This window comes from Schistosoma haematobium, chromosome 5, assembly GCF_000699445.3.
Source record: "Schistosoma haematobium chromosome 5, whole genome shotgun sequence".
Lineage (NCBI taxonomy): Eukaryota > Metazoa > Platyhelminthes > Trematoda > Strigeidida > Schistosomatidae > Schistosoma > Schistosoma haematobium.
Window position 1 is genome coordinate 18,352,939 of NC_067200.1, and position 22,271 is coordinate 18,375,209.

The following is a 22,271-nucleotide window of genomic DNA, read 5'->3' on the forward strand; positions in this document are numbered from 1 at the left end:
GAGGAGAGGTAATATATGATACGACATTAGGATTTGATTCTTCTGAAATATTCTCATGAAATTCATTAGGACTGTCATTGCAGAGCGTAGGATCGTTAGAAAAACCAGCATCTATCCAAACCACATCAGGTTTCCGATCATGAATAGGTTCATTTAACATATTTTCCTCAATATTGCAAGTAATTTCATTAGAAATATGTGAATCATTAGGAAAAGTCATACCTGGTACAATAGCATGAGAATTCTGATAAATCAGTTGATTAGGAACTGTTGTCTCACAAGAATTCTGGATTTCATCTAACTCTGAACTGTCATATGACTCTGCACTGTCTTTTGAAATCGTTGATAAAGATAAATGATCATTAGAAACATCCGAATTATTTAAATTTAAATTACAAGGTTTAGTACAGCTTGAAGCAAAATGGACAGTAGCATTGCATACTGACTGAATGTGTCCTACCTTACCACATTTAAAACATTTAGCATTACGAAATACACATGGATTGCGAGCATGAAACTTTCCACATGATAAACATTTACCAAACTTCATCTCACCTTTGTGATTTGCTTTGTAATTCCTCGTTGAAACACCTTTCGTATTTACACGAGAATAGGAATCACTGTTAAATGAACGCAAATTTGATTGACCCTGACATTGTAGTTGATCATGACGACTAAGCAAATTAACAAAAATCTTCATCGACTGGATGTCAAGTTCATTCACTGCTTCGTAGTTAATACACGCAGTCCTAGCATCTTGAAAGGAACAGTTTGGCATTTTTAACAGCTCTCTTTCCAAACTCGGTATGTTAATTCCTGCAATTAATCGATCTCTCAGTTGCACATGAAGTTGATCACCGAAATTACACTTGGCAGCTTGTTTCTGTAATTCAAGGATGAATTCCCGAGCCTTTTGGTCATTTTGACGAATCATCTTATGAAACTTCGCCCTTTCACGGCGTTCAAAACTGGTGCATTTTACATGACTTAATAATAGCTCTTTAAGAGTTGCATAAGGGAGTGAGATAGGTTTTTCTGGATATGCTAAAGTTTTTAATAAGCTGTACGCTTCTCTCCCAATGAATGTGAGGAAGTGTGCCACAATATTAACATCCTCATCATCTTCTTTGGTCATGCTCCAAATTTCGAACCTTTCCAAATAATCCTCAAAAGCTTCAGGAGTTGAATGAATATCCAACTTTTCCATTGCAGGTTCCATCACGATGCCAATATAGTATTCTAATTGTCGTATGAATTAGGAATTCCAGGATTAACGCAATTGAATTAAGAAGACACAGGCACCAACGAATGTATTGTATTTAGAATTCGAAATCAAGCATTCAACCAGTACAAAGGTATCATTAGTCCATTCAAACACCACATCCGCCACAGCTTAAATAGAAGTATAAGTGTTTGTAATCGGTTGTACGTCTTCTTGTTAAGTTCATCCTGAGTCTGTCCGACATTGTATAAGATAAAAACTTCGTGGTATCTAGAAAGTGCTCATTAGTATTGGAATTAACAAACGAAATCGGAACAGACTCACCTGGAATTGTATACAACCAGCATGTCGGTTTTGTAATGAAATCATTAATATCTAGAATTCGAACCATAGATTTTTCAACACTATCCTCCCCACGAAATAATGTTGGATCTTTATATCCCCAAGTTATGAATAATGTGGCTTCATTTAAAATATATTTCTCACATTGTTTAGAGTAAACATTAGAACTGTTTTTGTGATAAGGGTAAACAGCAGTTGATATGAAATCATCCGAAATGTAATCAAACTCGAGGTCACTTAGTACTCGTGCTTCGCATTGAGCAGGTTTTTCACAAGGATCAAATGCATTATGAGGAGAGGTAATATATGATACGACATTAGGATTTGATTCTTCTGAAATATTCTCATGAAATTCATTAGGACTGTCATTGCAGAGCGTAGGATCGTTAGAAAAACCAGCATCTATCCAAACCACATCAGGTTTCCGATCATGAATAGGTTCATTTAACATATTTTCCTCAATATTGCAAGTAATTTCATTAGAAATATGTGAATCATTAGGAAAAGTCATACCTGGTACAATAGCATGAGAATTCTGATAAATCAGTTGATTAGGAACTGTTGTCTCACAAGAATTCTGGATTTCATCTAACTCTGAACTGTCATATGACTCTGCACTGTCTTTTGAAATCGTTGATAAAGATAAATGATCATTAGAAACATCCGAATTATTTAAATTTAAATTACAAGGTTTAGTACAGCTTGAAGCAAAATGGACAGTAGCATTGCATACTGACTGAATGTGTCCTACCTTACCACATTTAAAACATTTAGCATTACGAAATACACATGGATTGCGAGCATGAAACTTTCCACATGATAAACATTTACCAAACTTCATCTCACCTTTGTGATTTGCTTTGTAATTCCTCGTTGAAACACCTTTCGTATTTACACGAGAATAGGAATCACTGTTAAATGAACGCAAATTTGATTGACCCTGACATTGTAGTTGATCATGACGACTAAGCAAATTAACAAAAATCTTCATCGACTGGATGTCAAGTTCATTCACTGCTTCGTAGTTAATACACGCAGTCCTAGCATCTTGAAAGGAACAGTTTGGCATTTTTAACAGCTCTCTTTCCAAACTCGGTATGTTAATTCCTGCAATTAATCGATCTCTCAGTTGCACATGAAGTTGATCACCGAAATTACACTTGGCAGCTTGTTTCTGTAATTCAAGGATGAATTCCCGAGCCTTTTGGTCATTTTGACGAATCATCTTATGAAACTTCGCCCTTTCACGGCGTTCAAAACTGGTGCATTTTACATGACTTAATAATAGCTCTTTAAGAGTTGCATAAGGGAGTGAGATAGGTTTTTCTGGATATGCTAAAGTTTTTAATAAGCTGTACGCTTCTCTCCCAATGAATGTGAGGAAGTGTGCCACAATATTAACATCCTCATCATCTTCTTTGGTCATGCTCCAAATTTCGAACCTTTCCAAATAATCCTCAAAAGCTTCAGGAGTTGAATGAATATCCAACTTTTCCATTGCAGGTTCCATCACGATGCCAATATAGTATTCTAATTGTCGTATGAATTAGGAATTCCAGGATTAACGCAATTGAATTAAGAAGACACAGGCACCAACGAATGTATTGTATTTAGAATTCGAAATCAAGCATTCAACCAGTACAAAGGTATCATTAGTCCATTCAAACACCACATCCGCCACAGCTTAAATAGAAGTATAAGTGTTTGTAATCGGTTGTACGTCTTCTTGTTAAGTTCATCCTGAGTCTGTCCGACATTGTATAAGATAAAAACTTCGTGGTATCTAGAAAGTGCTCATTAGTATTGGAATTAACAAACGAAATCGGAACAGACTCACCTGGAATTGTATACAACCAGCATGTCGGTTTTGTAATGAAATCATTAATATCTAGAATTCGAACCATAGATTTTTCAACACTATCCTCCCCACGAAATAATGTTGGATCTTTATATCCCCAAGTTATGAATAATGTGGCTTCATTTAAAATATATTTCTCACATTGTTTAGAGTAAACATTAGAACTGTTTTTGTGATAAGGGTAAACAGCAGTTGATATGAAATCATCCGAAATGTAATCAAACTCGAGGTCACTTAGTACTCGTGCTTCGCATTGAGCAGGTTTTTCACAAGGATCAAATGCATTATGAGGAGAGGTAATATATGATACGACATTAGGATTTGATTCTTCTGAAATATTCTCATGAAATTCATTAGGACTGTCATTGCAGAGCGTAGGATCGTTAGAAAAACCAGCATCTATCCAAACCACATCAGGTTTCCGATCATGAATAGGTTCATTTAACATATTTTCCTCAATATTGCAAGTAATTTCATTAGAAATATGTGAATCATTAGGAAAAGTCATACCTGGTACAATAGCATGAGAATTCTGATAAATCAGTTGATTAGGAACTGTTGTCTCACAAGAATTCTGGATTTCATCTAACTCTGAACTGTCATATGACTCTGCACTGTCTTTTGAAATCGTTGATAAAGATAAATGATCATTAGAAACATCCGAATTATTTAAATTTAAATTACAAGGTTTAGTACAGCTTGAAGCAAAATGGACAGTAGCATTGCATACTGACTGAATGTGTCCTACCTTACCACATTTAAAACATTTAGCATTACGAAATACACATGGATTGCGAGCATGAAACTTTCCACATGATAAACATTTACCAAACTTCATCTCACCTTTGTGATTTGCTTTGTAATTCCTCGTTGAAACACCTTTCGTATTTACACGAGAATAGGAATCACTGTTAAATGAACGCAAATTTGATTGACCCTGACATTGTAGTTGATCATGACGACTAAGCAAATTAACAAAAATCTTCATCGACTGGATGTCAAGTTCATTCACTGCTTCGTAGTTAATACACGCAGTCCTAGCATCTTGAAAGGAACAGTTTGGCATTTTTAACAGCTCTCTTTCCAAACTCGGTATGTTAATTCCTGCAATTAATCGATCTCTCAGTTGCACATGAAGTTGATCACCGAAATTACACTTGGCAGCTTGTTTCTGTAATTCAAGGATGAATTCCCGAGCCTTTTGGTCATTTTGACGAATCATCTTATGAAACTTCGCCCTTTCACGGCGTTCAAAACTGGTGCATTTTACATGACTTAATAATAGCTCTTTAAGAGTTGCATAAGGGAGTGAGATAGGTTTTTCTGGATATGCTAAAGTTTTTAATAAGCTGTACGCTTCTCTCCCAATGAATGTGAGGAAGTGTGCCACAATATTAACATCCTCATCATCTTCTTTGGTCATGCTCCAAATTTCGAACCTTTCCAAATAATCCTCAAAAGCTTCAGGAGTTGAATGAATATCCAACTTTTCCATTGCAGGTTCCATCACGATGCCAATATAGTATTCTAATTGTCGTATGAATTAGGAATTCCAGGATTAACGCAATTGAATTAAGAAGACACAGGCACCAACGAATGTATTGTATTTAGAATTCGAAATCAAGCATTCAACCAGTACAAAGGTATCATTAGTCCATTCAAACACCACATCCGCCACAGCTTAAATAGAAGTATAAGTGTTTGTAATCGGTTGTACGTCTTCTTGTTAAGTTCATCCTGAGTCTGTCCGACATTGTATAAGATAAAAACTTTGTGGTATCTAGAAAGTGCTCATTAGTATTGGAATTAACAAACGAAATCGGAACAGACTCACCTGGAATTGTATACAACCAGCATGTCGGTTTTGTAATGAAATCATTAATATCTAGAATTCGAACCATAGATTTTTCAACACTATCCTCCCCACGAAATAATGTTGGATCTTTATATCCCCAAGTTATGAATAATGTGGCTTCATTTAAAATATATTTCTCACATTGTTTAGAGTAAACATTAGAACTGTTTTTGTGATAAGGGTAAACAGCAGTTGATATGAAATCATCCGAAATGTAATCAAACTCGAGGTCACTTAGTACTCGTGCTTCGCATTGAGCAGGTTTTTCACAAGGATCAAATGCATTATGAGGAGAGGTAATATATGATACGACATTAGGATTTGATTCTTCTGAAATATTCTCATGAAATTCATTAGGACTGTCATTGCAGAGCGTAGGATCGTTAGAAAAACCAGCATCTATCCAAACCACATCAGGTTTCCGATCATGAATAGGTTCATTTAACATATTTTCCTCAATATTGCAAGTAATTTCATTAGAAATATGTGAATCATTAGGAAAAGTCATACCTGGTACAATAGCATGAGAATTCTGATAAATCGGTTGATTAGGAACTGTTGTCTCACAAGAATTCTGGATTTCATCTAACTCTGAACTGTCATATGACTCTGCACTGTCTTTTGAAATCGTTGATAAAGATAAATGATCATTAGAAACATCCGAATTATTTAAATTTAAATTACAAGGTTTAGTACAGCTTGAAGCAAAATGGACAGTAGCATTGCATACTGACTGAATGTGTCCTACCTTACCACATTTAAAACATTTAGCATTACGAAATACACATGGATTGCGAGCATGAAACTTTCCACATGATAAACATTTACCAAACTTCATCTCACCTTTGTGATTTGCTTTGTAATTCCTCGTTGAAACACCTTTCGTATTTACACGAGAATAGGAATCACTGTTAAATGAACGCAAATTTGATTGACCCTGACATTGTAGTTGATCATGACGACTAAGCAAATTAACAAAAATCTTCATCGACTGGATGTCAAGTTCATTCACTGCTTCGTAGTTAATACACGCAGTCCTAGCATCTTGAAAGGAACAGTTTGGCATTTTTAACAGCTCTCTTTCCAAACTCGGTATGTTAATTCCTGCAATTAATCGATCTCTCAGTTGCACATGAAGTTGATCACCGAAATTACACTTGGCAGCTTGTTTCTGTAATTCAAGGATGAATTCCCGAGCCTTTTGGTCATTTTGACGAATCATCTTATGAAACTTCGCCCTTTCACGGCGTTCAAAACTGGTGCATTTTACATGACTTAATAATAGCTCTTTAAGAGTTGCATAAGGGAGTGAGATAGGTTTTTCTGGATATGCTAAAGTTTTTAATAAGCTGTACGCTTCTCTCCCAATGAATGTGAGGAAGTGTGCCACAATATTAACATCCTCATCATCTTCTTTGGTCATGCTCCAAATTTCGAACCTTTCCAAATAATCCTCAAAAGCTTCAGGAGTTGAATGAATATCCAACTTTTCCATTGCAGGTTCCATCACGATGCCAATATAGTATTCTAATTGTCGTATGAATTAGGAATTCCAGGATTAACGCAATTGAATTAAGAAGACACAGGCACCAACGAATGTATTGTATTTAGAATTCGAAATCAAGCATTCAACCAGTACAAAGGTATCATTAGTCCATTCAAACACCACATCCGCCACAGCTTAAATAGAAGTATAAGTGTTTGTAATCGGTTGTACGTCTTCTTGTTAAGTTCATCCTGAGTCTGTCCGACATTGTATAAGATAAAAACTTCGTGGTATCTAGAAAGTGCTCATTAGTATTGGAATTAACAAACGAAATCGGAACAGACTCACCTGGAATTGTATACAACCAGCATGTCGGTTTTGTAATGAAATCATTAATATCTAGAATTCGAACCATAGATTTTTCAACACTATCCTCCCCACGAAATAATGTTGGATCTTTATATCCCCAAGTTATGAATAATGTGGCTTCATTTAAAATATATTTCTCACATTGTTTAGAGTAAACATTAGAACTGTTTTTGTGATAAGGGTAAACAGCAGTTGATATGAAATCATCCGAAATGTAATCAAACTCGAGGTCACTTAGTACTCGTGCTTCGCATTGAGCAGGTTTTTCACAAGGATCAAATGCATTATGAGGAGAGGTAATATATGATACGACATTAGGATTTGATTCTTCTGAAATATTCTCATGAAATTCATTAGGACTGTCATTGCAGAGCGTAGGATCGTTAGAAAAACCAGCATCTATCCAAACCACATCAGGTTTCCGATCATGAATAGGTTCATTTAACATATTTTCCTCAATATTGCAAGTAATTTCATTAGAAATATGTGAATCATTAGGAAAAGTCATACCTGGTACAATAGCATGAGAATTCTGATAAATCAGTTGATTAGGAACTGTTGTCTCACAAGAATTCTGGATTTCATCTAACTCTGAACTGTCATATGACTCTGCACTGTCTTTTGAAATCGTTGATAAAGATAAATGATCATTAGAAACATCCGAATTATTTAAATTTAAATTACAAGGTTTAGTACAGCTTGAAGCAAAATGGACAGTAGCATTGCATACTGACTGAATGTGTCCTACCTTACCACATTTAAAACATTTAGCATTACGAAATACACATGGATTGCGAGCATGAAACTTTCCACATGATAAACATTTACCAAACTTCATCTCACCTTTGTGATTTGCTTTGTAATTCCTCGTTGAAACACCTTTCGTATTTACACGAGAATAGGAATCACTGTTAAATGAACGCAAATTTGATTGACCCTGACATTGTAGTTGATCATGACGACTAAGCAAATTAACAAAAATCTTCATCGACTGGATGTCAAGTTCATTCACTGCTTCGTAGTTAATACACGCAGTCCTAGCATCTTGAAAGGAACAGTTTGGCATTTTTAACAGCTCTCTTTCCAAACTCGGTATGTTAATTCCTGCAATTAATCGATCTCTCAGTTGCACATGAAGTTGATCACCGAAATTACACTTGGCAGCTTGTTTCTGTAATTCAAGGATGAATTCCCGAGCCTTTTGGTCATTTTGACGAATCATCTTATGAAACTTCGCCCTTTCACGGCGTTCAAAACTGGTGCATTTTACATGACTTAATAATAGCTCTTTAAGAGTTGCATAAGGGAGTGAGATAGGTTTTTCTGGATATGCTAAAGATTTTAATAAGCTGTACGCTTCTCTCCCAATGAATGTGAGGAAGTGTGCCACAATATTAACATCCTCATCATCTTCTTTGGTCATGCTCCAAATTTCGAACCTTTCCAAATAATCCTCAAAAGCTTCAGGAGTTGAATGAATATCCAACTTTTCCATTGCAGGTTCCATCACGATGCCAATATAGTATTCTAATTGTCGTATGAATTAGGAATTCCAGGATTAACGCAATTGAATTAAGAAGACACAGGCACCAACGAATGTATTGTATTTAGAATTCGAAATCAAGCATTCAACCAGTACAAAGGTATCATTAGTCCATTCAAACACCACATCCGCCACAGCTTAAATAGAAGTATAAGTGTTTGTAATCGGTTGTACGTCTTCTTGTTAAGTTCATCCTGAGTCTGTCCGACATTGTATAAGATAAAAACTTCGTGGTATCTAGAAAGTGCTCATTAGTATTGGAATTAACAAACGAAATCGGAACAGACTCACCTGGAATTGTATACAACCAGCATGTCGGTTTTGTAATGAAATCATTAATATCTAGAATTCGAACCATAGATTTTTCAACACTATCCTCCCCACGAAATAATGTTGGATCTTTATATCCCCAAGTTATGAATAATGTGGCTTCATTTAAAATATATTTCTCACATTGTTTAGAGTAAACATTAGAACTGTTTTTGTGATAAGGGTAAACAGCAGTTGATATGAAATCATCCGAAATGTAATCAAACTCGAGGTCACTTAGTACTCGTGCTTCGCATTGAGCAGGTTTTTCACAAGGATCAAATGCATTATGAGGAGAGGTAATATATGATACGACATTAGGATTTGATTCTTCTGAAATATTCTCATGAAATTCATTAGGACTGTCATTGCAGAGCGTAGGATCGTTAGAAAAACCAGCATCTATCCAAACCACATCAGGTTTCCGATCATGAATAGGTTCATTTAACATATTTTCCTCAATATTGCAAGTAATTTCATTAGAAATATGTGAATCATTAGGAAAAGTCATACCTGGTACAATAGCATGAGAATTCTGATAAATCAGTTGATTAGGAACTGTTGTCTCACAAGAATTCTGGATTTCATCTAACTCTGAACTGTCATATGACTCTGCACTGTCTTTTGAAATCGTTGATAAAGATAAATGATCATTAGAAACATCCGAATTATTTAAATTTAAATTACAAGGTTTAGTACAGCTTGAAGCAAAATGGACAGTAGCATTGCATACTGACTGAATGTGTCCTACCTTACCACATTTAAAACATTTAGCATTACGAAATACACATGGATTGCGAGCATGAAACTTTCCACATGATAAACATTTACCAAACTTCATCTCACCTTTGTGATTTGCTTTGTAATTCCTCGTTGAAACACCTTTCGTATTTACACGAGAATAGGAATCACTGTTAAATGAACGCAAATTTGATTGACCCTGACATTGTAGTTGATCATGACGACTAAGCAAATTAACAAAAATCTTCATCGACTGGATGTCAAGTTCATTCACTGCTTCGTAGTTAATACACGCAGTCCTAGCATCTTGAAAGGAACAGTTTGGCATTTTTAACAGCTCTCTTTCCAAACTCGGTATGTTAATTCCTGCAATTAATCGATCTCTCAGTTGCACATGAAGTTGATCACCGAAATTACACTTGGCAGCTTGTTTCTGTAATTCAAGGATGAATTCCCGAGCCTTTTGGTCATTTTGACGAATCATCTTATGAAACTTCGCCCTTTCACGGCGTTCAAAACTGGTGCATTTTACATGACTTAATAATAGCTCTTTAAGAGTTGCATAAGGGAGTGAGATAGGTTTTTCTGGATATGCTAAAGATTTTAATAAGCTGTACGCTTCTCTCCCAATGAATGTGAGGAAGTGTGCCACAATATTAACATCCTCATCATCTTCTTTGGTCATGCTCCAAATTTCGAACCTTTCCAAATAATCCTCAAAAGCTTCAGGAGTTGAATGAATATCCAACTTTTCCATTGCAGGTTCCATCACGATGCCAATATAGTATTCTAATTGTCGTATGAATTAGGAATTCCAGGATTAACGCAATTGAATTAAGAAGACACAGGCACCAACGAATGTATTGTATTTAGAATTCGAAATCAAGCATTCAACCAGTACAAAGGTATCATTAGTCCATTCAAACACCACATCCGCCACAGCTTAAATAGAAGTATAAGTGTTTGTAATCGGTTGTACGTCTTCTTGTTAAGTTCATCCTGAGTCTGTCCGACATTGTATAAGATAAAAACTTCGTGGTATCTAGAAAGTGCTCATTAGTATTGGAATTAACAAACGAAATCGGAACAGACTCACCTGGAATTGTATACAACCAGCATGTCGGTTTTGTAATGAAATCATTAATATCTAGAATTCGAACCATAGATTTTTCAACACTATCCTCCCCACGAAATAATGTTGGATCTTTATATCCCCAAGTTATGAATAATGTGGCTTCATTTAAAATATATTTCTCACATTGTTTAGAGTAAACATTAGAACTGTTTTTGTGATAAGGGTAAACAGCAGTTGATATGAAATCATCCGAAATGTAATCAAACTCGAGGTCACTTAGTACTCGTGCTTCGCATTGAGCAGGTTTTTCACAAGGATCAAATGCATTATGAGGAGAGGTAATATATGATACGACATTAGGATTTGATTCTTCTGAAATATTCTCATGAAATTCATTAGGACTGTCATTGCAGAGCGTAGGATCGTTAGAAAAACCAGCATCTATCCAAACCACATCAGGTTTCCGATCATGAATAGGTTCATTTAACATATTTTCCTCAATATTGCAAGTAATTTCATTAGAAATATGTGAATCATTAGGAAAAGTCATACCTGGTACAATAGCATGAGAATTCTGATAAATCAGTTGATTAGGAACTGTTGTCTCACAAGAATTCTGGATTTCATCTAACTCTGAACTGTCATATGACTCTGCACTGTCTTTTGAAATCGTTGATAAAGATAAATGATCATTAGAAACATCCGAATTATTTAAATTTAAATTACAAGGTTTAGTACAGCTTGAAGCAAAATGGACAGTAGCATTGCATACTGACTGAATGTGTCCTACCTTACCACATTTAAAACATTTAGCATTACGAAATACACATGGATTGCGAGCATGAAACTTTCCACATGATAAACATTTACCAAACTTCATCTCACCTTTGTGATTTGCTTTGTAATTCCTCGTTGAAACACCTTTCGTATTTACACGAGAATAGGAATCACTGTTAAATGAACGCAAATTTGATTGACCCTGACATTGTAGTTGATCATGACGACTAAGCAAATTAACAAAAATCTTCATCGACTGGATGTCAAGTTCATTCACTGCTTCGTAGTTAATACACGCAGTCCTAGCATCTTGAAAGGAACAGTTTGGCATTTTTAACAGCTCTCTTTCCAAACTCGGTATGTTAATTCCTGCAATTAATCGATCTCTCAGTTGCACATGAAGTTGATCACCGAAATTACACTTGGCAGCTTGTTTCTGTAATTCAAGGATGAATTCCCGAGCCTTTTGGTCATTTTGACGAATCATCTTATGAAACTTCGCCCTTTCACGGCGTTCAAAACTGGTGCATTTTACATGACTTAATAATAGCTCTTTAAGAGTTGCATAAGGGAGTGAGATAGGTTTTTCTGGATATGCTAAAGTTTTTAATAAGCTGTACGCTTCTCTCCCAATGAATGTGAGGAAGTGTGCCACAATATTAACATCCTCATCATCTTCTTTGGTCATGCTCCAAATTTCGAACCTTTCCAAATAATCCTCAAAAGCTTCAGGAGTTGAATGAATATCCAACTTTTCCATTGCAGGTTCCATCACGATGCCAATATAGTATTCTAATTGTCGTATGAATTAGGAATTCCAGGATTAACGCAATTGAATTAAGAAGACACAGGCACCAACGAATGTATTGTATTTAGAATTCGAAATCAAGCATTCAACCAGTACAAAGGTATCATTAGTCCATTCAAACACCACATCCGCCACAGCTTAAATAGAAGTATAAGTGTTTGTAATCGGTTGTACGTCTTCTTGTTAAGTTCATCCTGAGTCTGTCCGACATTGTATAAGATAAAAACTTCGTGGTATCTAGAAAGTGCTCATTAGTATTGGAATTAACAAACGAAATCGGAACAGACTCACCTGGAATTGTATACAACCAGCATGTCGGTTTTGTAATGAAATCATTAATATCTAGAATTCGAACCATAGATTTTTCAACACTATCCTCCCCACGAAATAATGTTGGATCTTTATATCCCCAAGTTATGAATAATGTGGCTTCATTTAAAATATATTTCTCACATTGTTTAGAGTAAACATTAGAACTGTTTTTGTGATAAGGGTAAACAGCAGTTGATATGAAATCATCCGAAATGTAATCAAACTCGAGGTCACTTAGTACTCGTGCTTCGCATTGAGCAGGTTTTTCACAAGGATCAAATGCATTATGAGGAGAGGTAATATATGATACGACATTAGGATTTGATTCTTCTGAAATATTCTCATGAAATTCATTAGGACTGTCATTGCAGAGCGTAGGATCGTTAGAAAAACCAGCATCTATCCAAACCACATCAGGTTTCCGATCATGAATAGGTTCATTTAACATATTTTCCTCAATATTGCAAGTAATTTCATTAGAAATATGTGAATCATTAGGAAAAGTCATACCTGGTACAATAGCATGAGAATTCTGATAAATCGGTTGATTAGGAACTGTTGTCTCACAAGAATTCTGGATTTCATCTAACTCTGAACTGTCATATGACTCTGCACTGTCTTTTGAAATCGTTGATAAAGATAAATGATCATTAGAAACATCCGAATTATTTAAATTTAAATTACAAGGTTTAGTACAGCTTGAAGCAAAATGGACAGTAGCATTGCATACTGACTGAATGTGTCCTACCTTACCACATTTAAAACATTTAGCATTACGAAATACACATGGATTGCGAGCATGAAACTTTCCACATGATAAACATTTACCAAACTTCATCTCACCTTTGTGATTTGCTTTGTAATTCCTCGTTGAAACACCTTTCGTATTTACACGAGAATAGGAATCACTGTTAAATGAACGCAAATTTGATTGACCCTGACATTGTAGTTGATCATGACGACTAAGCAAATTAACAAAAATCTTCATCGACTGGATGTCAAGTTCATTCACTGCTTCGTAGTTAATACACGCAGTCCTAGCATCTTGAAAGGAACAGTTTGGCATTTTTAACAGCTCTCTTTCCAAACTCGGTATGTTAATTCCTGCAATTAATCGATCTCTCAGTTGCACATGAAGTTGATCACCGAAATTACACTTGGCAGCTTGTTTCTGTAATTCAAGGATGAATTCCCGAGCCTTTTGGTCATTTTGACGAATCATCTTATGAAACTTCGCCCTTTCACGGCGTTCAAAACTGGTGCATTTTACATGACTTAATAATAGCTCTTTAAGAGTTGCATAAGGGAGTGAGATAGGTTTTTCTGGATATGCTAAAGATTTTAATAAGCTGTACGCTTCTCTCCCAATGAATGTGAGGAAGTGTGCCACAATATTAACATCCTCATCATCTTCTTTGGTCATGCTCCAAATTTCGAACCTTTCCAAATAATCCTCAAAAGCTTCAGGAGTTGAATGAATATCCAACTTTTCCATTGCAGGTTCCATCACGATGCCAATATAGTATTCTAATTGTCGTATGAATTAGGAATTCCAGGATTAACGCAATTGAATTAAGAAGACACAGGCACCAACGAATGTATTGTATTTAGAATTCGAAATCAAGCATTCAACCAGTACAAAGGTATCATTAGTCCATTCAAACACCACATCCGCCACAGCTTAAATAGAAGTATAAGTGTTTGTAATCGGTTGTACGTCTTCTTGTTAAGTTCATCCTGAGTCTGTCCGACATTGTATAAGATAAAAACTTCGTGGTATCTAGAAAGTGCTCATTAGTATTGGAATTAACAAACGAAATCGGAACAGACTCACCTGGAATTGTATACAACCAGCATGTCGGTTTTGTAATGAAATCATTAATATCTAGAATTCGAACCATAGATTTTTCAACACTATCCTCCCCACGAAATAATGTTGGATCTTTATATCCCCAAGTTATGAATAATGTGGCTTCATTTAAAATATATTTCTCACATTGTTTAGAGTAAACATTAGAACTGTTTTTGTGATAAGGGTAAACAGCAGTTGATATGAAATCATCCGAAATGTAATCAAACTCGAGGTCACTTAGTACTCGTGCTTCGCATTGAGCAGGTTTTTCACAAGGATCAAATGCATTATGAGGAGAGGTAATATATGATACGACATTAGGATTTGATTCTTCTGAAATATTCTCATGAAATTCATTAGGACTGTCATTGCAGAGCGTAGGATCGTTAGAAAAACCAGCATCTATCCAAACCACATCAGGTTTCCGATCATGAATAGGTTCATTTAACATATTTTCCTCAATATTGCAAGTAATTTCATTAGAAATATGTGAATCATTAGGAAAAGTCATACCTGGTACAATAGCATGAGAATTCTGATAAATCAGTTGATTAGGAACTGTTGTCTCACAAGAATTCTGGATTTCATCTAACTCTGAACTGTCATATGACTCTGCACTGTCTTTTGAAATCGTTGATAAAGATAAATGATCATTAGAAACATCCGAATTATTTAAATTTAAATTACAAGGTTTAGTACAGCTTGAAGCAAAATGGACAGTAGCATTGCATACTGACTGAATGTGTCCTACCTTACCACATTTAAAACATTTAGCATTACGAAATACACATGGATTGCGAGCATGAAACTTTCCACATGATAAACATTTACCAAACTTCATCTCACCTTTGTGATTTGCTTTGTAATTCCTCGTTGAAACACCTTTCGTATTTACACGAGAATAGGAATCACTGTTAAATGAACGCAAATTTGATTGACCCTGACATTGTAGTTCATCATGACGACTAAGCAAATTAACAAAAATCTTCATCGACTGGATGTCAAGTTCATTCACTGCTTCGTAGTTAATACACGCAGTCCTAGCATCTTGAAAGGAACAGTTTGGCATTTTTAACAGCTCTCTTTCCAAACTCGGTATGTTAATTCCTGCAATTAATCGATCTCTCAGTTGCACATGAAGTTGATCACCGAAATTACACTTGGCAGCTTGTTTCTGTAATTCAAGGATGAATTCCCGAGCCTTTTGGTCATTTTGACGAATCATCTTATGAAACTTCGCCCTTTCACGGCGTTCAAAACTGGTGCATTTTACATGACTTAATAATAGCTCTTTAAGAGTTGCATAAGGGAGTGAGATAGGTTTTTCTGGATATGCTAAAGTTTTTAATAAGCTGTACGCTTCTCTCCCAATGAATGTGAGGAAGTGTGCCACAATATTAACATCCTCATCATCTTCTTTGGTCATGCTCCAAATTTCGAACCTTTCCAAATAATCCTCAAAAGCTTCAGGAGTTGAATGAATATCCAACTTTTCCATTGCAGGTTCCATCACGATGCCAATATAGTATTCTAATTGTCGTATGAATTAGGAATTCCAGGATTAACGCAATTGAATTAAGAAGACACAGGCACCAACGAATGTATTGTATTTAGAATTCGAAATCAAGCATTCAACCAGTACAAAGGTATCATTAGTCCATTCAAACACCACAATCATTTGCACAACGTGATGCTGAATACAAATGTCTTATAGACCGGTACTATAATATATGGAGTTTGGACAGACGTTGCGTAACATTTTCCTTGAAGTCGCAATATTATATCACTGGACGATGAAATTGTCTGAGTGAATGTTTCAGTGAAATAAAATTTAAATATAAAATTGCAAATTTTTTCATCGAATTCATGTAGTTTGAGTTAGATGGATTCCAACTGATCAGATTACGAAAACGAACAATTAGCAGTCAATAAAAAATTTATACTAACAAAAAAGCTGTTTATATTTACACTAGTAAAAATTCCGAAATACAAACCAACCAATTATTACTGACTTCTACAAATGTACTCTTAAGCGACCAGCTAGAACAGAACTGGCCAACAAAATTGTAACAACGATCTGCTTAAAAATCTGAAGACACATATCGCTCCAGCGGAGCACCAGGTAATGACGCAAACCATTAAGTGCCACTGCAGCAACGTAAGAGGTCTTATGATTGAGCTGGAAAAAATCGGGAACATCTCTTAGTTTGACCTTTAGTTCGTAGTGCCGACTAAAATATAGCTATCGTGTGAAATCACAGATGAAAAATCGAGCTTGCCAGGCGTAATACTTTTATGATACAACAAGGGGACTAGAGCAAACTACATGGTGATGAGTAAGCATCTTCAGCACTCTCAATAGCCAACAAAGTGGCGCAGGCTAGCAGAGTCTGATCACTGGGAGATAGTGAGGTACACCATCCAGTACAATGTACCTCAGGGTAAGCTCAGATCCGGAAGGTGAGGATCCAGGACTAAAGAAGGAACGGATCTCTCGGTACAGCCTGACACAAGTAGAAGGTCTCCTTTAAAGATTTGATCGTAGCGCTCATGTAGCCTGTGCATGTTGAGCAATTACAGAACATTGTGTCTTTCCAAATTTCCTATGATTAGACAAAGAACAAGAAAAGAGCACACTCGATATAAACGTTGGCACGTGCAATAATTGTCGAATGCATTATATTTGTGAATACGGAACAGTAAAGGCAGTGTTTGTATGTCTAAGAAATTAAATTCGTTTATGTTAACTTCCATCCATGGTCTTTTAATGACCTGTTAGAAAAATTAGCTCAGCGGGAGTGATTAATTCAGACGGCTTCAAAACCTAAAGGTTCATAAAAAGTAAAGTGGATTCATTTGAGCTTCTAATGAACATTACAACAATAGAGAATCGGGCACTAGATAACTGGTTGATAATTAATCTACCAAAATTTCATGTAATGTACACTCTGCTTCATTTTACGCACAACGCCTGCTTTTCAATGTTTCGTCGAAGTGTGATCTCAGGCTTGTAACCTCTGAGAGCCTAGACAGCAGTTCAAAATACATGAAAGATGCAACCAAGATAAACACAACTCTCTCCTTCATGCGTAGATGAATTGAGTAATCACAATCGAATTGTTTCAAACACTGTTTACAATGTACACACGGCCTCACCTTTAAGTCCACAATGTCGTTCCGTCCCCTCCCTTCAAAAGAAATATAATTCTTTTATACCAAGCCAAAGCATAAGTCCTACGAGAACAGACTCACACGCCTGAAATTATTCTCTTTTAGCTGAAGGAGAATAAGAGTATGATCTGATAGTGTCATATAACATATCAGGAATAATAAGCCACTCGAATACGTGTATATTGCCAGAACATCATCACCATGCTCCTCGAGGCAACCTTCGAGAGTCTGCACATCAAAGAGCTAGCGCCCAAGTACACTCATCTTTCCCATTTGACGCTGCCCTCATTTGATATTCCCTTCCAGCAGAATTTTCCATAGCCCCCTCAGTAAATAGCTCTAAAACACGTACTCACTCGTGGATTGATACCGCACTCTAAGACCAGCTGAGTTTGGTGTATGTCTCGTAGATGACCACGGTCACCATTAACCCATATCCATTAACTAGCCCTAGTTATCGTCTCTCTTTTCCTTCTGATCATTACAGTTCGGTCTTCTTACACATTACCAATTAACTAATTTATTTATTCTTCAAACTATCGTCTTCTCTCAGCACTCGAATTATCACTTTATTTTCACACTGAGATTATTTATTATTATTATTATTGTTAGCTTTATTCAATATTATATTATTGGTACAATATAGAATTCTCAGCACAAAGTATTTCAACAAGTTTCCGTTTCTTTCTTCTTGGTCGGTCCTCGCAATAAATACTGAATGATCGCCAGTTAGATGTTAGCAGTTCACTAAATGAACATCTGAATAATGTGCATTCTTTTCGTTGTATATTGCCAGCAACCACATTGTCTCTTATTGAGTTGTTTGTAGCTTTGACAACGAAAGGTTGTACACTTTTCGGAAACGTAGCAGAATAGGTTATGCGATTAATAGACATAATGATATATTAAAACAAACAAAAATAGATAACTTGTTGAAATATCTAAATGGCAGGAACAGGTAGTCCAGATGCTCAAGCAGGCCGCTTTAAGTTAGCCAACACCCTGTGTCGTACCGCCCATCGGACATAACCAGATACCTGTAACAATGCCAAAAAAGCAAGAAGATGGCGCAAATAAATATATCAGTTTATACAACTTAGTGACAAAGTAATTGGATACATTTTTTTCGCGTCATTCACGAATAGTTGCGTTGCTTTTTCGAAGTGATGGCTGGTAAGGTCGTTAGGCAGTTGGCTGGTAGTGGAACTGGTCAGAGCCTTTCGGACTTGATGACAGCGATGAAGTATACTTTGTCAGGCTCTGTAATTGTTAAAATTATTTGCAAAGCTACAACAGAAGAAATGTGTGCTCCTAAAAGAAAACATTTGTCCTGTAAGTGTCAGGATAACCGTTTATGAATTTTAAAGATCTTGTACAATGTACGTTTGAACCCCGCCTTTCAGTCCCGGATTTCGCCAACCAACTCGTCATTCGCACACAACATAGCAACTTGGTTGTTGTATTCAAAGCATTGCTGACGATACACCACTTAATGCAGTTTGGGAACGAGGTTAGAACATTATTTTGATAAAATTTATTAACTGAAGCTGTAAAGCTTGTGTGTACCGTGAACTGCTGTTTCTCTTGGGGCATATATTGAGAAAACTCATGAGCCCAGTGTTTCACGTTAAAAAACCTAAGTCCTTTTATTTTGAGGGAATTTTGCGGTTTTCCCCTAAGTCGTGAAACGCTTGTTGGTTTTCCTCAAAGTTTTGGGTAATTCTGAGGAAAAGCTCTCATTTTCCGCAAACATTTTGGGGGTTTTCCCCAGACCTGGGGAAATTCTAGTGTTCTTGTATCGTTTCCCCAGTTTTCTACTGCGGCTTCCCCAAAATTTACCCTTCAAGTAGAGAGATTCAGTTCCTGCATATGTATTTCCACAGAAAAAAAGTAATTCCGACAGTTAAGTACTGTCTACCGGGTAGGTGGTGCCGTTTCAGACAATAGGCGTTCTCGGGAGTGTAATGGTGCCATATTCCCTGAGCTTCCATGAAAGTATCCACCTGTACGTTAGATCTCCCTTATCTTTCAAACGCCAAGTTACTTTACTTTCAAAACTATCAAGTTAAACTCTAGTCAATTTGATCTTCATTGTAGGGTAGCGTGACTAATTTTCGTATAGTGTTGACCGAAGTAAAGTATAGGAATCTATAATTGGTCAGTTGGACTAAATGTATAGCTAGTTAAAGCGAAAGTGATGGAAATAGGCAACAGTATACAGTTATTCAGTCTTCTTAAAGTGGTGTTAAAAATGAGGGATTTAGGGTGATTGCTATTGAACGATATAGGACAGTAATTCACTCTCAGCCCAAAAGACTGGAATAGTGGGGCGAAACTTTGAAAAAATAATTTGGCTGCTATCTAGCTACCCTTCACTTACCTATTTTTACCAAACAAAGTAGGGCATCGACATAAACCCCTCTACTCTTTGAGCGGAAAAAGCTATGGCCAATAGAAAGCAAGGGAGAACAGTAAACCATAGTGAATTAAACCCCCTGAACTCGAAGGATCATAGTACAGTTCTAGTTTTCAGGTTGACTGTAATCTTAGTTGGTCTGAGAACTGGACGTAATTTCATTTTTTACATTACAAATCTTTTCACTGACTATAATTTCCTTTAAAGTAATCATAGCACTAGACAAATTTAGCATTGAACAAACATCGAAACAGTGAAAGTAACAAAATGCATTAGAGAGAATAACATTTTGAAGTAATAACTAGTGGTTCAAACCCTACTAGCTAAATAAGAGCTTATGAAGAGTTGACATTGTAGTTGACAAATTCAAGTGATGTTTGTCAACCTTGTTTGCTTTCTTTGTTTTTATTTAACTTAGACATTCCTTATTTTCAGTTGTCGTCAAGTGCTGTTCATGGTGTTGATCCCTGTTTCCGATCCCCAGTGCTGTGTACGCTAGTTTTCCCCTTTTCCTTTTGGCTTGGGAATTCCAAGTCAGAGCTTTCCTTGTGTTGCAGTTCAGTGGTTTACGCATAGTGTACGCTATCCACATCCAGCGTCTTTACCTAACTTCCTCTTCAACTGGCAGCTGGTTTGTTGGTCTCTGGCCAATGAATCGGGTATCTTCTATAGGCAGTTCTTTATAAATACCTGTGACTCAGAGATGGTTGTGGTGCTTGTCGGAGTATGAGATCCATATAACAGAATTGTTTTGACGTTAGATTTGAAATTTTCGACTTTAGTGTTCGGTGACATTTCTTCTGGGTCTCAGATCTTCGGTTGTAGAGATCATTCCGTTGTTTTACGAATTCGTGTCTTCATATCTGTACGGGATCCCCCCTGGTACTACCCAGGTACATAAAGGATTCCACCTCTTCCAGAGCTTCACTATTGAGTGTAATATGGTTGGCACTTACACTTTTATACTTTAGGATCCTAATTTTTCCTTTATTTATTTATTTGAACACATAAATATTGGTACAAAGAGGTACCATATAGATATGCGCCACATAAATCATTCGATTTATGTGAGAGCCGGGATACTGCTCGGGTGCCCAAACTGAGGCAGGTGGTTTCCTTAGGGAGGTACACCTGGAGTCTTCGACCTAAAGGTCCGATCCACAAGGCAGTGGAACAACGTCAGAAGATGCAATTCCATGCTAGCTGGTGACCAACAATAGGTTCATACTCCATTTGTTCCTTCAGGATCCTGAAGCCCATGTGTACCATTGGTTTAGAATCATGGTTTTCCAACTGTCCTAAGTGGACTTTCTATGTCTACCAACCCGGTTAAAGTGCCGGATATTTGCTTTTCATTCTTTCAATTTCGTAAGCAACACCCAGTCGTAGAGAGAAGGCATTGAGTAGGACTTCCCTGGTAGTGCCCATATACACGTAGCCATGTGAGAGCATTTCGAGAGGGGAAGCAGACTCCCCAAGGTATTTGGGAGCATATTTCTGCCATACTTATTGCCTTTCTTCGTCTGCATTCGTTGCTGTGTATGCGATAGCAGGTTTAAGTAATCTGCAAAGTTAAAATCACTTATCTGTGCCTAAGGTTTCCACTATTCCGCATCTTTCCGGAAATACTAAGTTCTCCATAACCCAGTCAGCGACCAAAAGAAAAAGAAAATGTAAAAGTAGACAGCTCTGTCTAACACTAGTCCACACTTAAAATACATATGTTAGGTCCCCTTCATACATGATCTTGTAGTACAGTTCCTCTCAAGAATTCCGCATGATAATGACAATCTTCTCAGGTACCCCTTAGTGTCGAAGAAAGATCTCTATGATATATCCCACACTAAAAAAAAACAGCGTTGTAGGAAGTCTAATCGTGTGTGACATGGTCAGGACTTCTCAGCGATAGGTTTAGACGTTAGCGACAACTGTACTCAGAATAAAATTGTATACAAGTTCATGCACCAGTCACAACACACTTAAATCTTTACTATATCCTAATATAATTCAACCGTGGTTCGCAGTCATTCGACTTCCAACCATTAAGTCACAGATTCTAACTCAGTTTCACCGGGTACAACAGGCGAGTGGTATCAGCAACTCTCTCGTAGTAAATGGTATTCAAAGGGTAGAAC

The 22,271-nt window shown here is 36.5% G+C and overlaps 1 protein-coding gene across 1 annotated transcript in view; it reads left to right on the forward strand.

The window, feature by feature from the left end:
* Positions 1–18,374: 18,374 nt before the first annotated feature.
* The window catches only part of MS3_00009306 (uncharacterized protein), a 49,519-nt gene continuing 45,622 nt past the window's right edge, over positions 18,375–22,271 (forward strand). The window contains exons 1-2 of the mRNA XM_051217658.1: positions 18,375–19,052; positions 19,088–19,230. Coding sequence (XP_051065075.1) covers positions 18,887–19,052; positions 19,088–19,230 — 309 coding nt within the window. The 5' untranslated portion in view covers positions 18,375–18,886. The remainder of the gene's footprint in view (positions 19,053–19,087; positions 19,231–22,271) is intronic.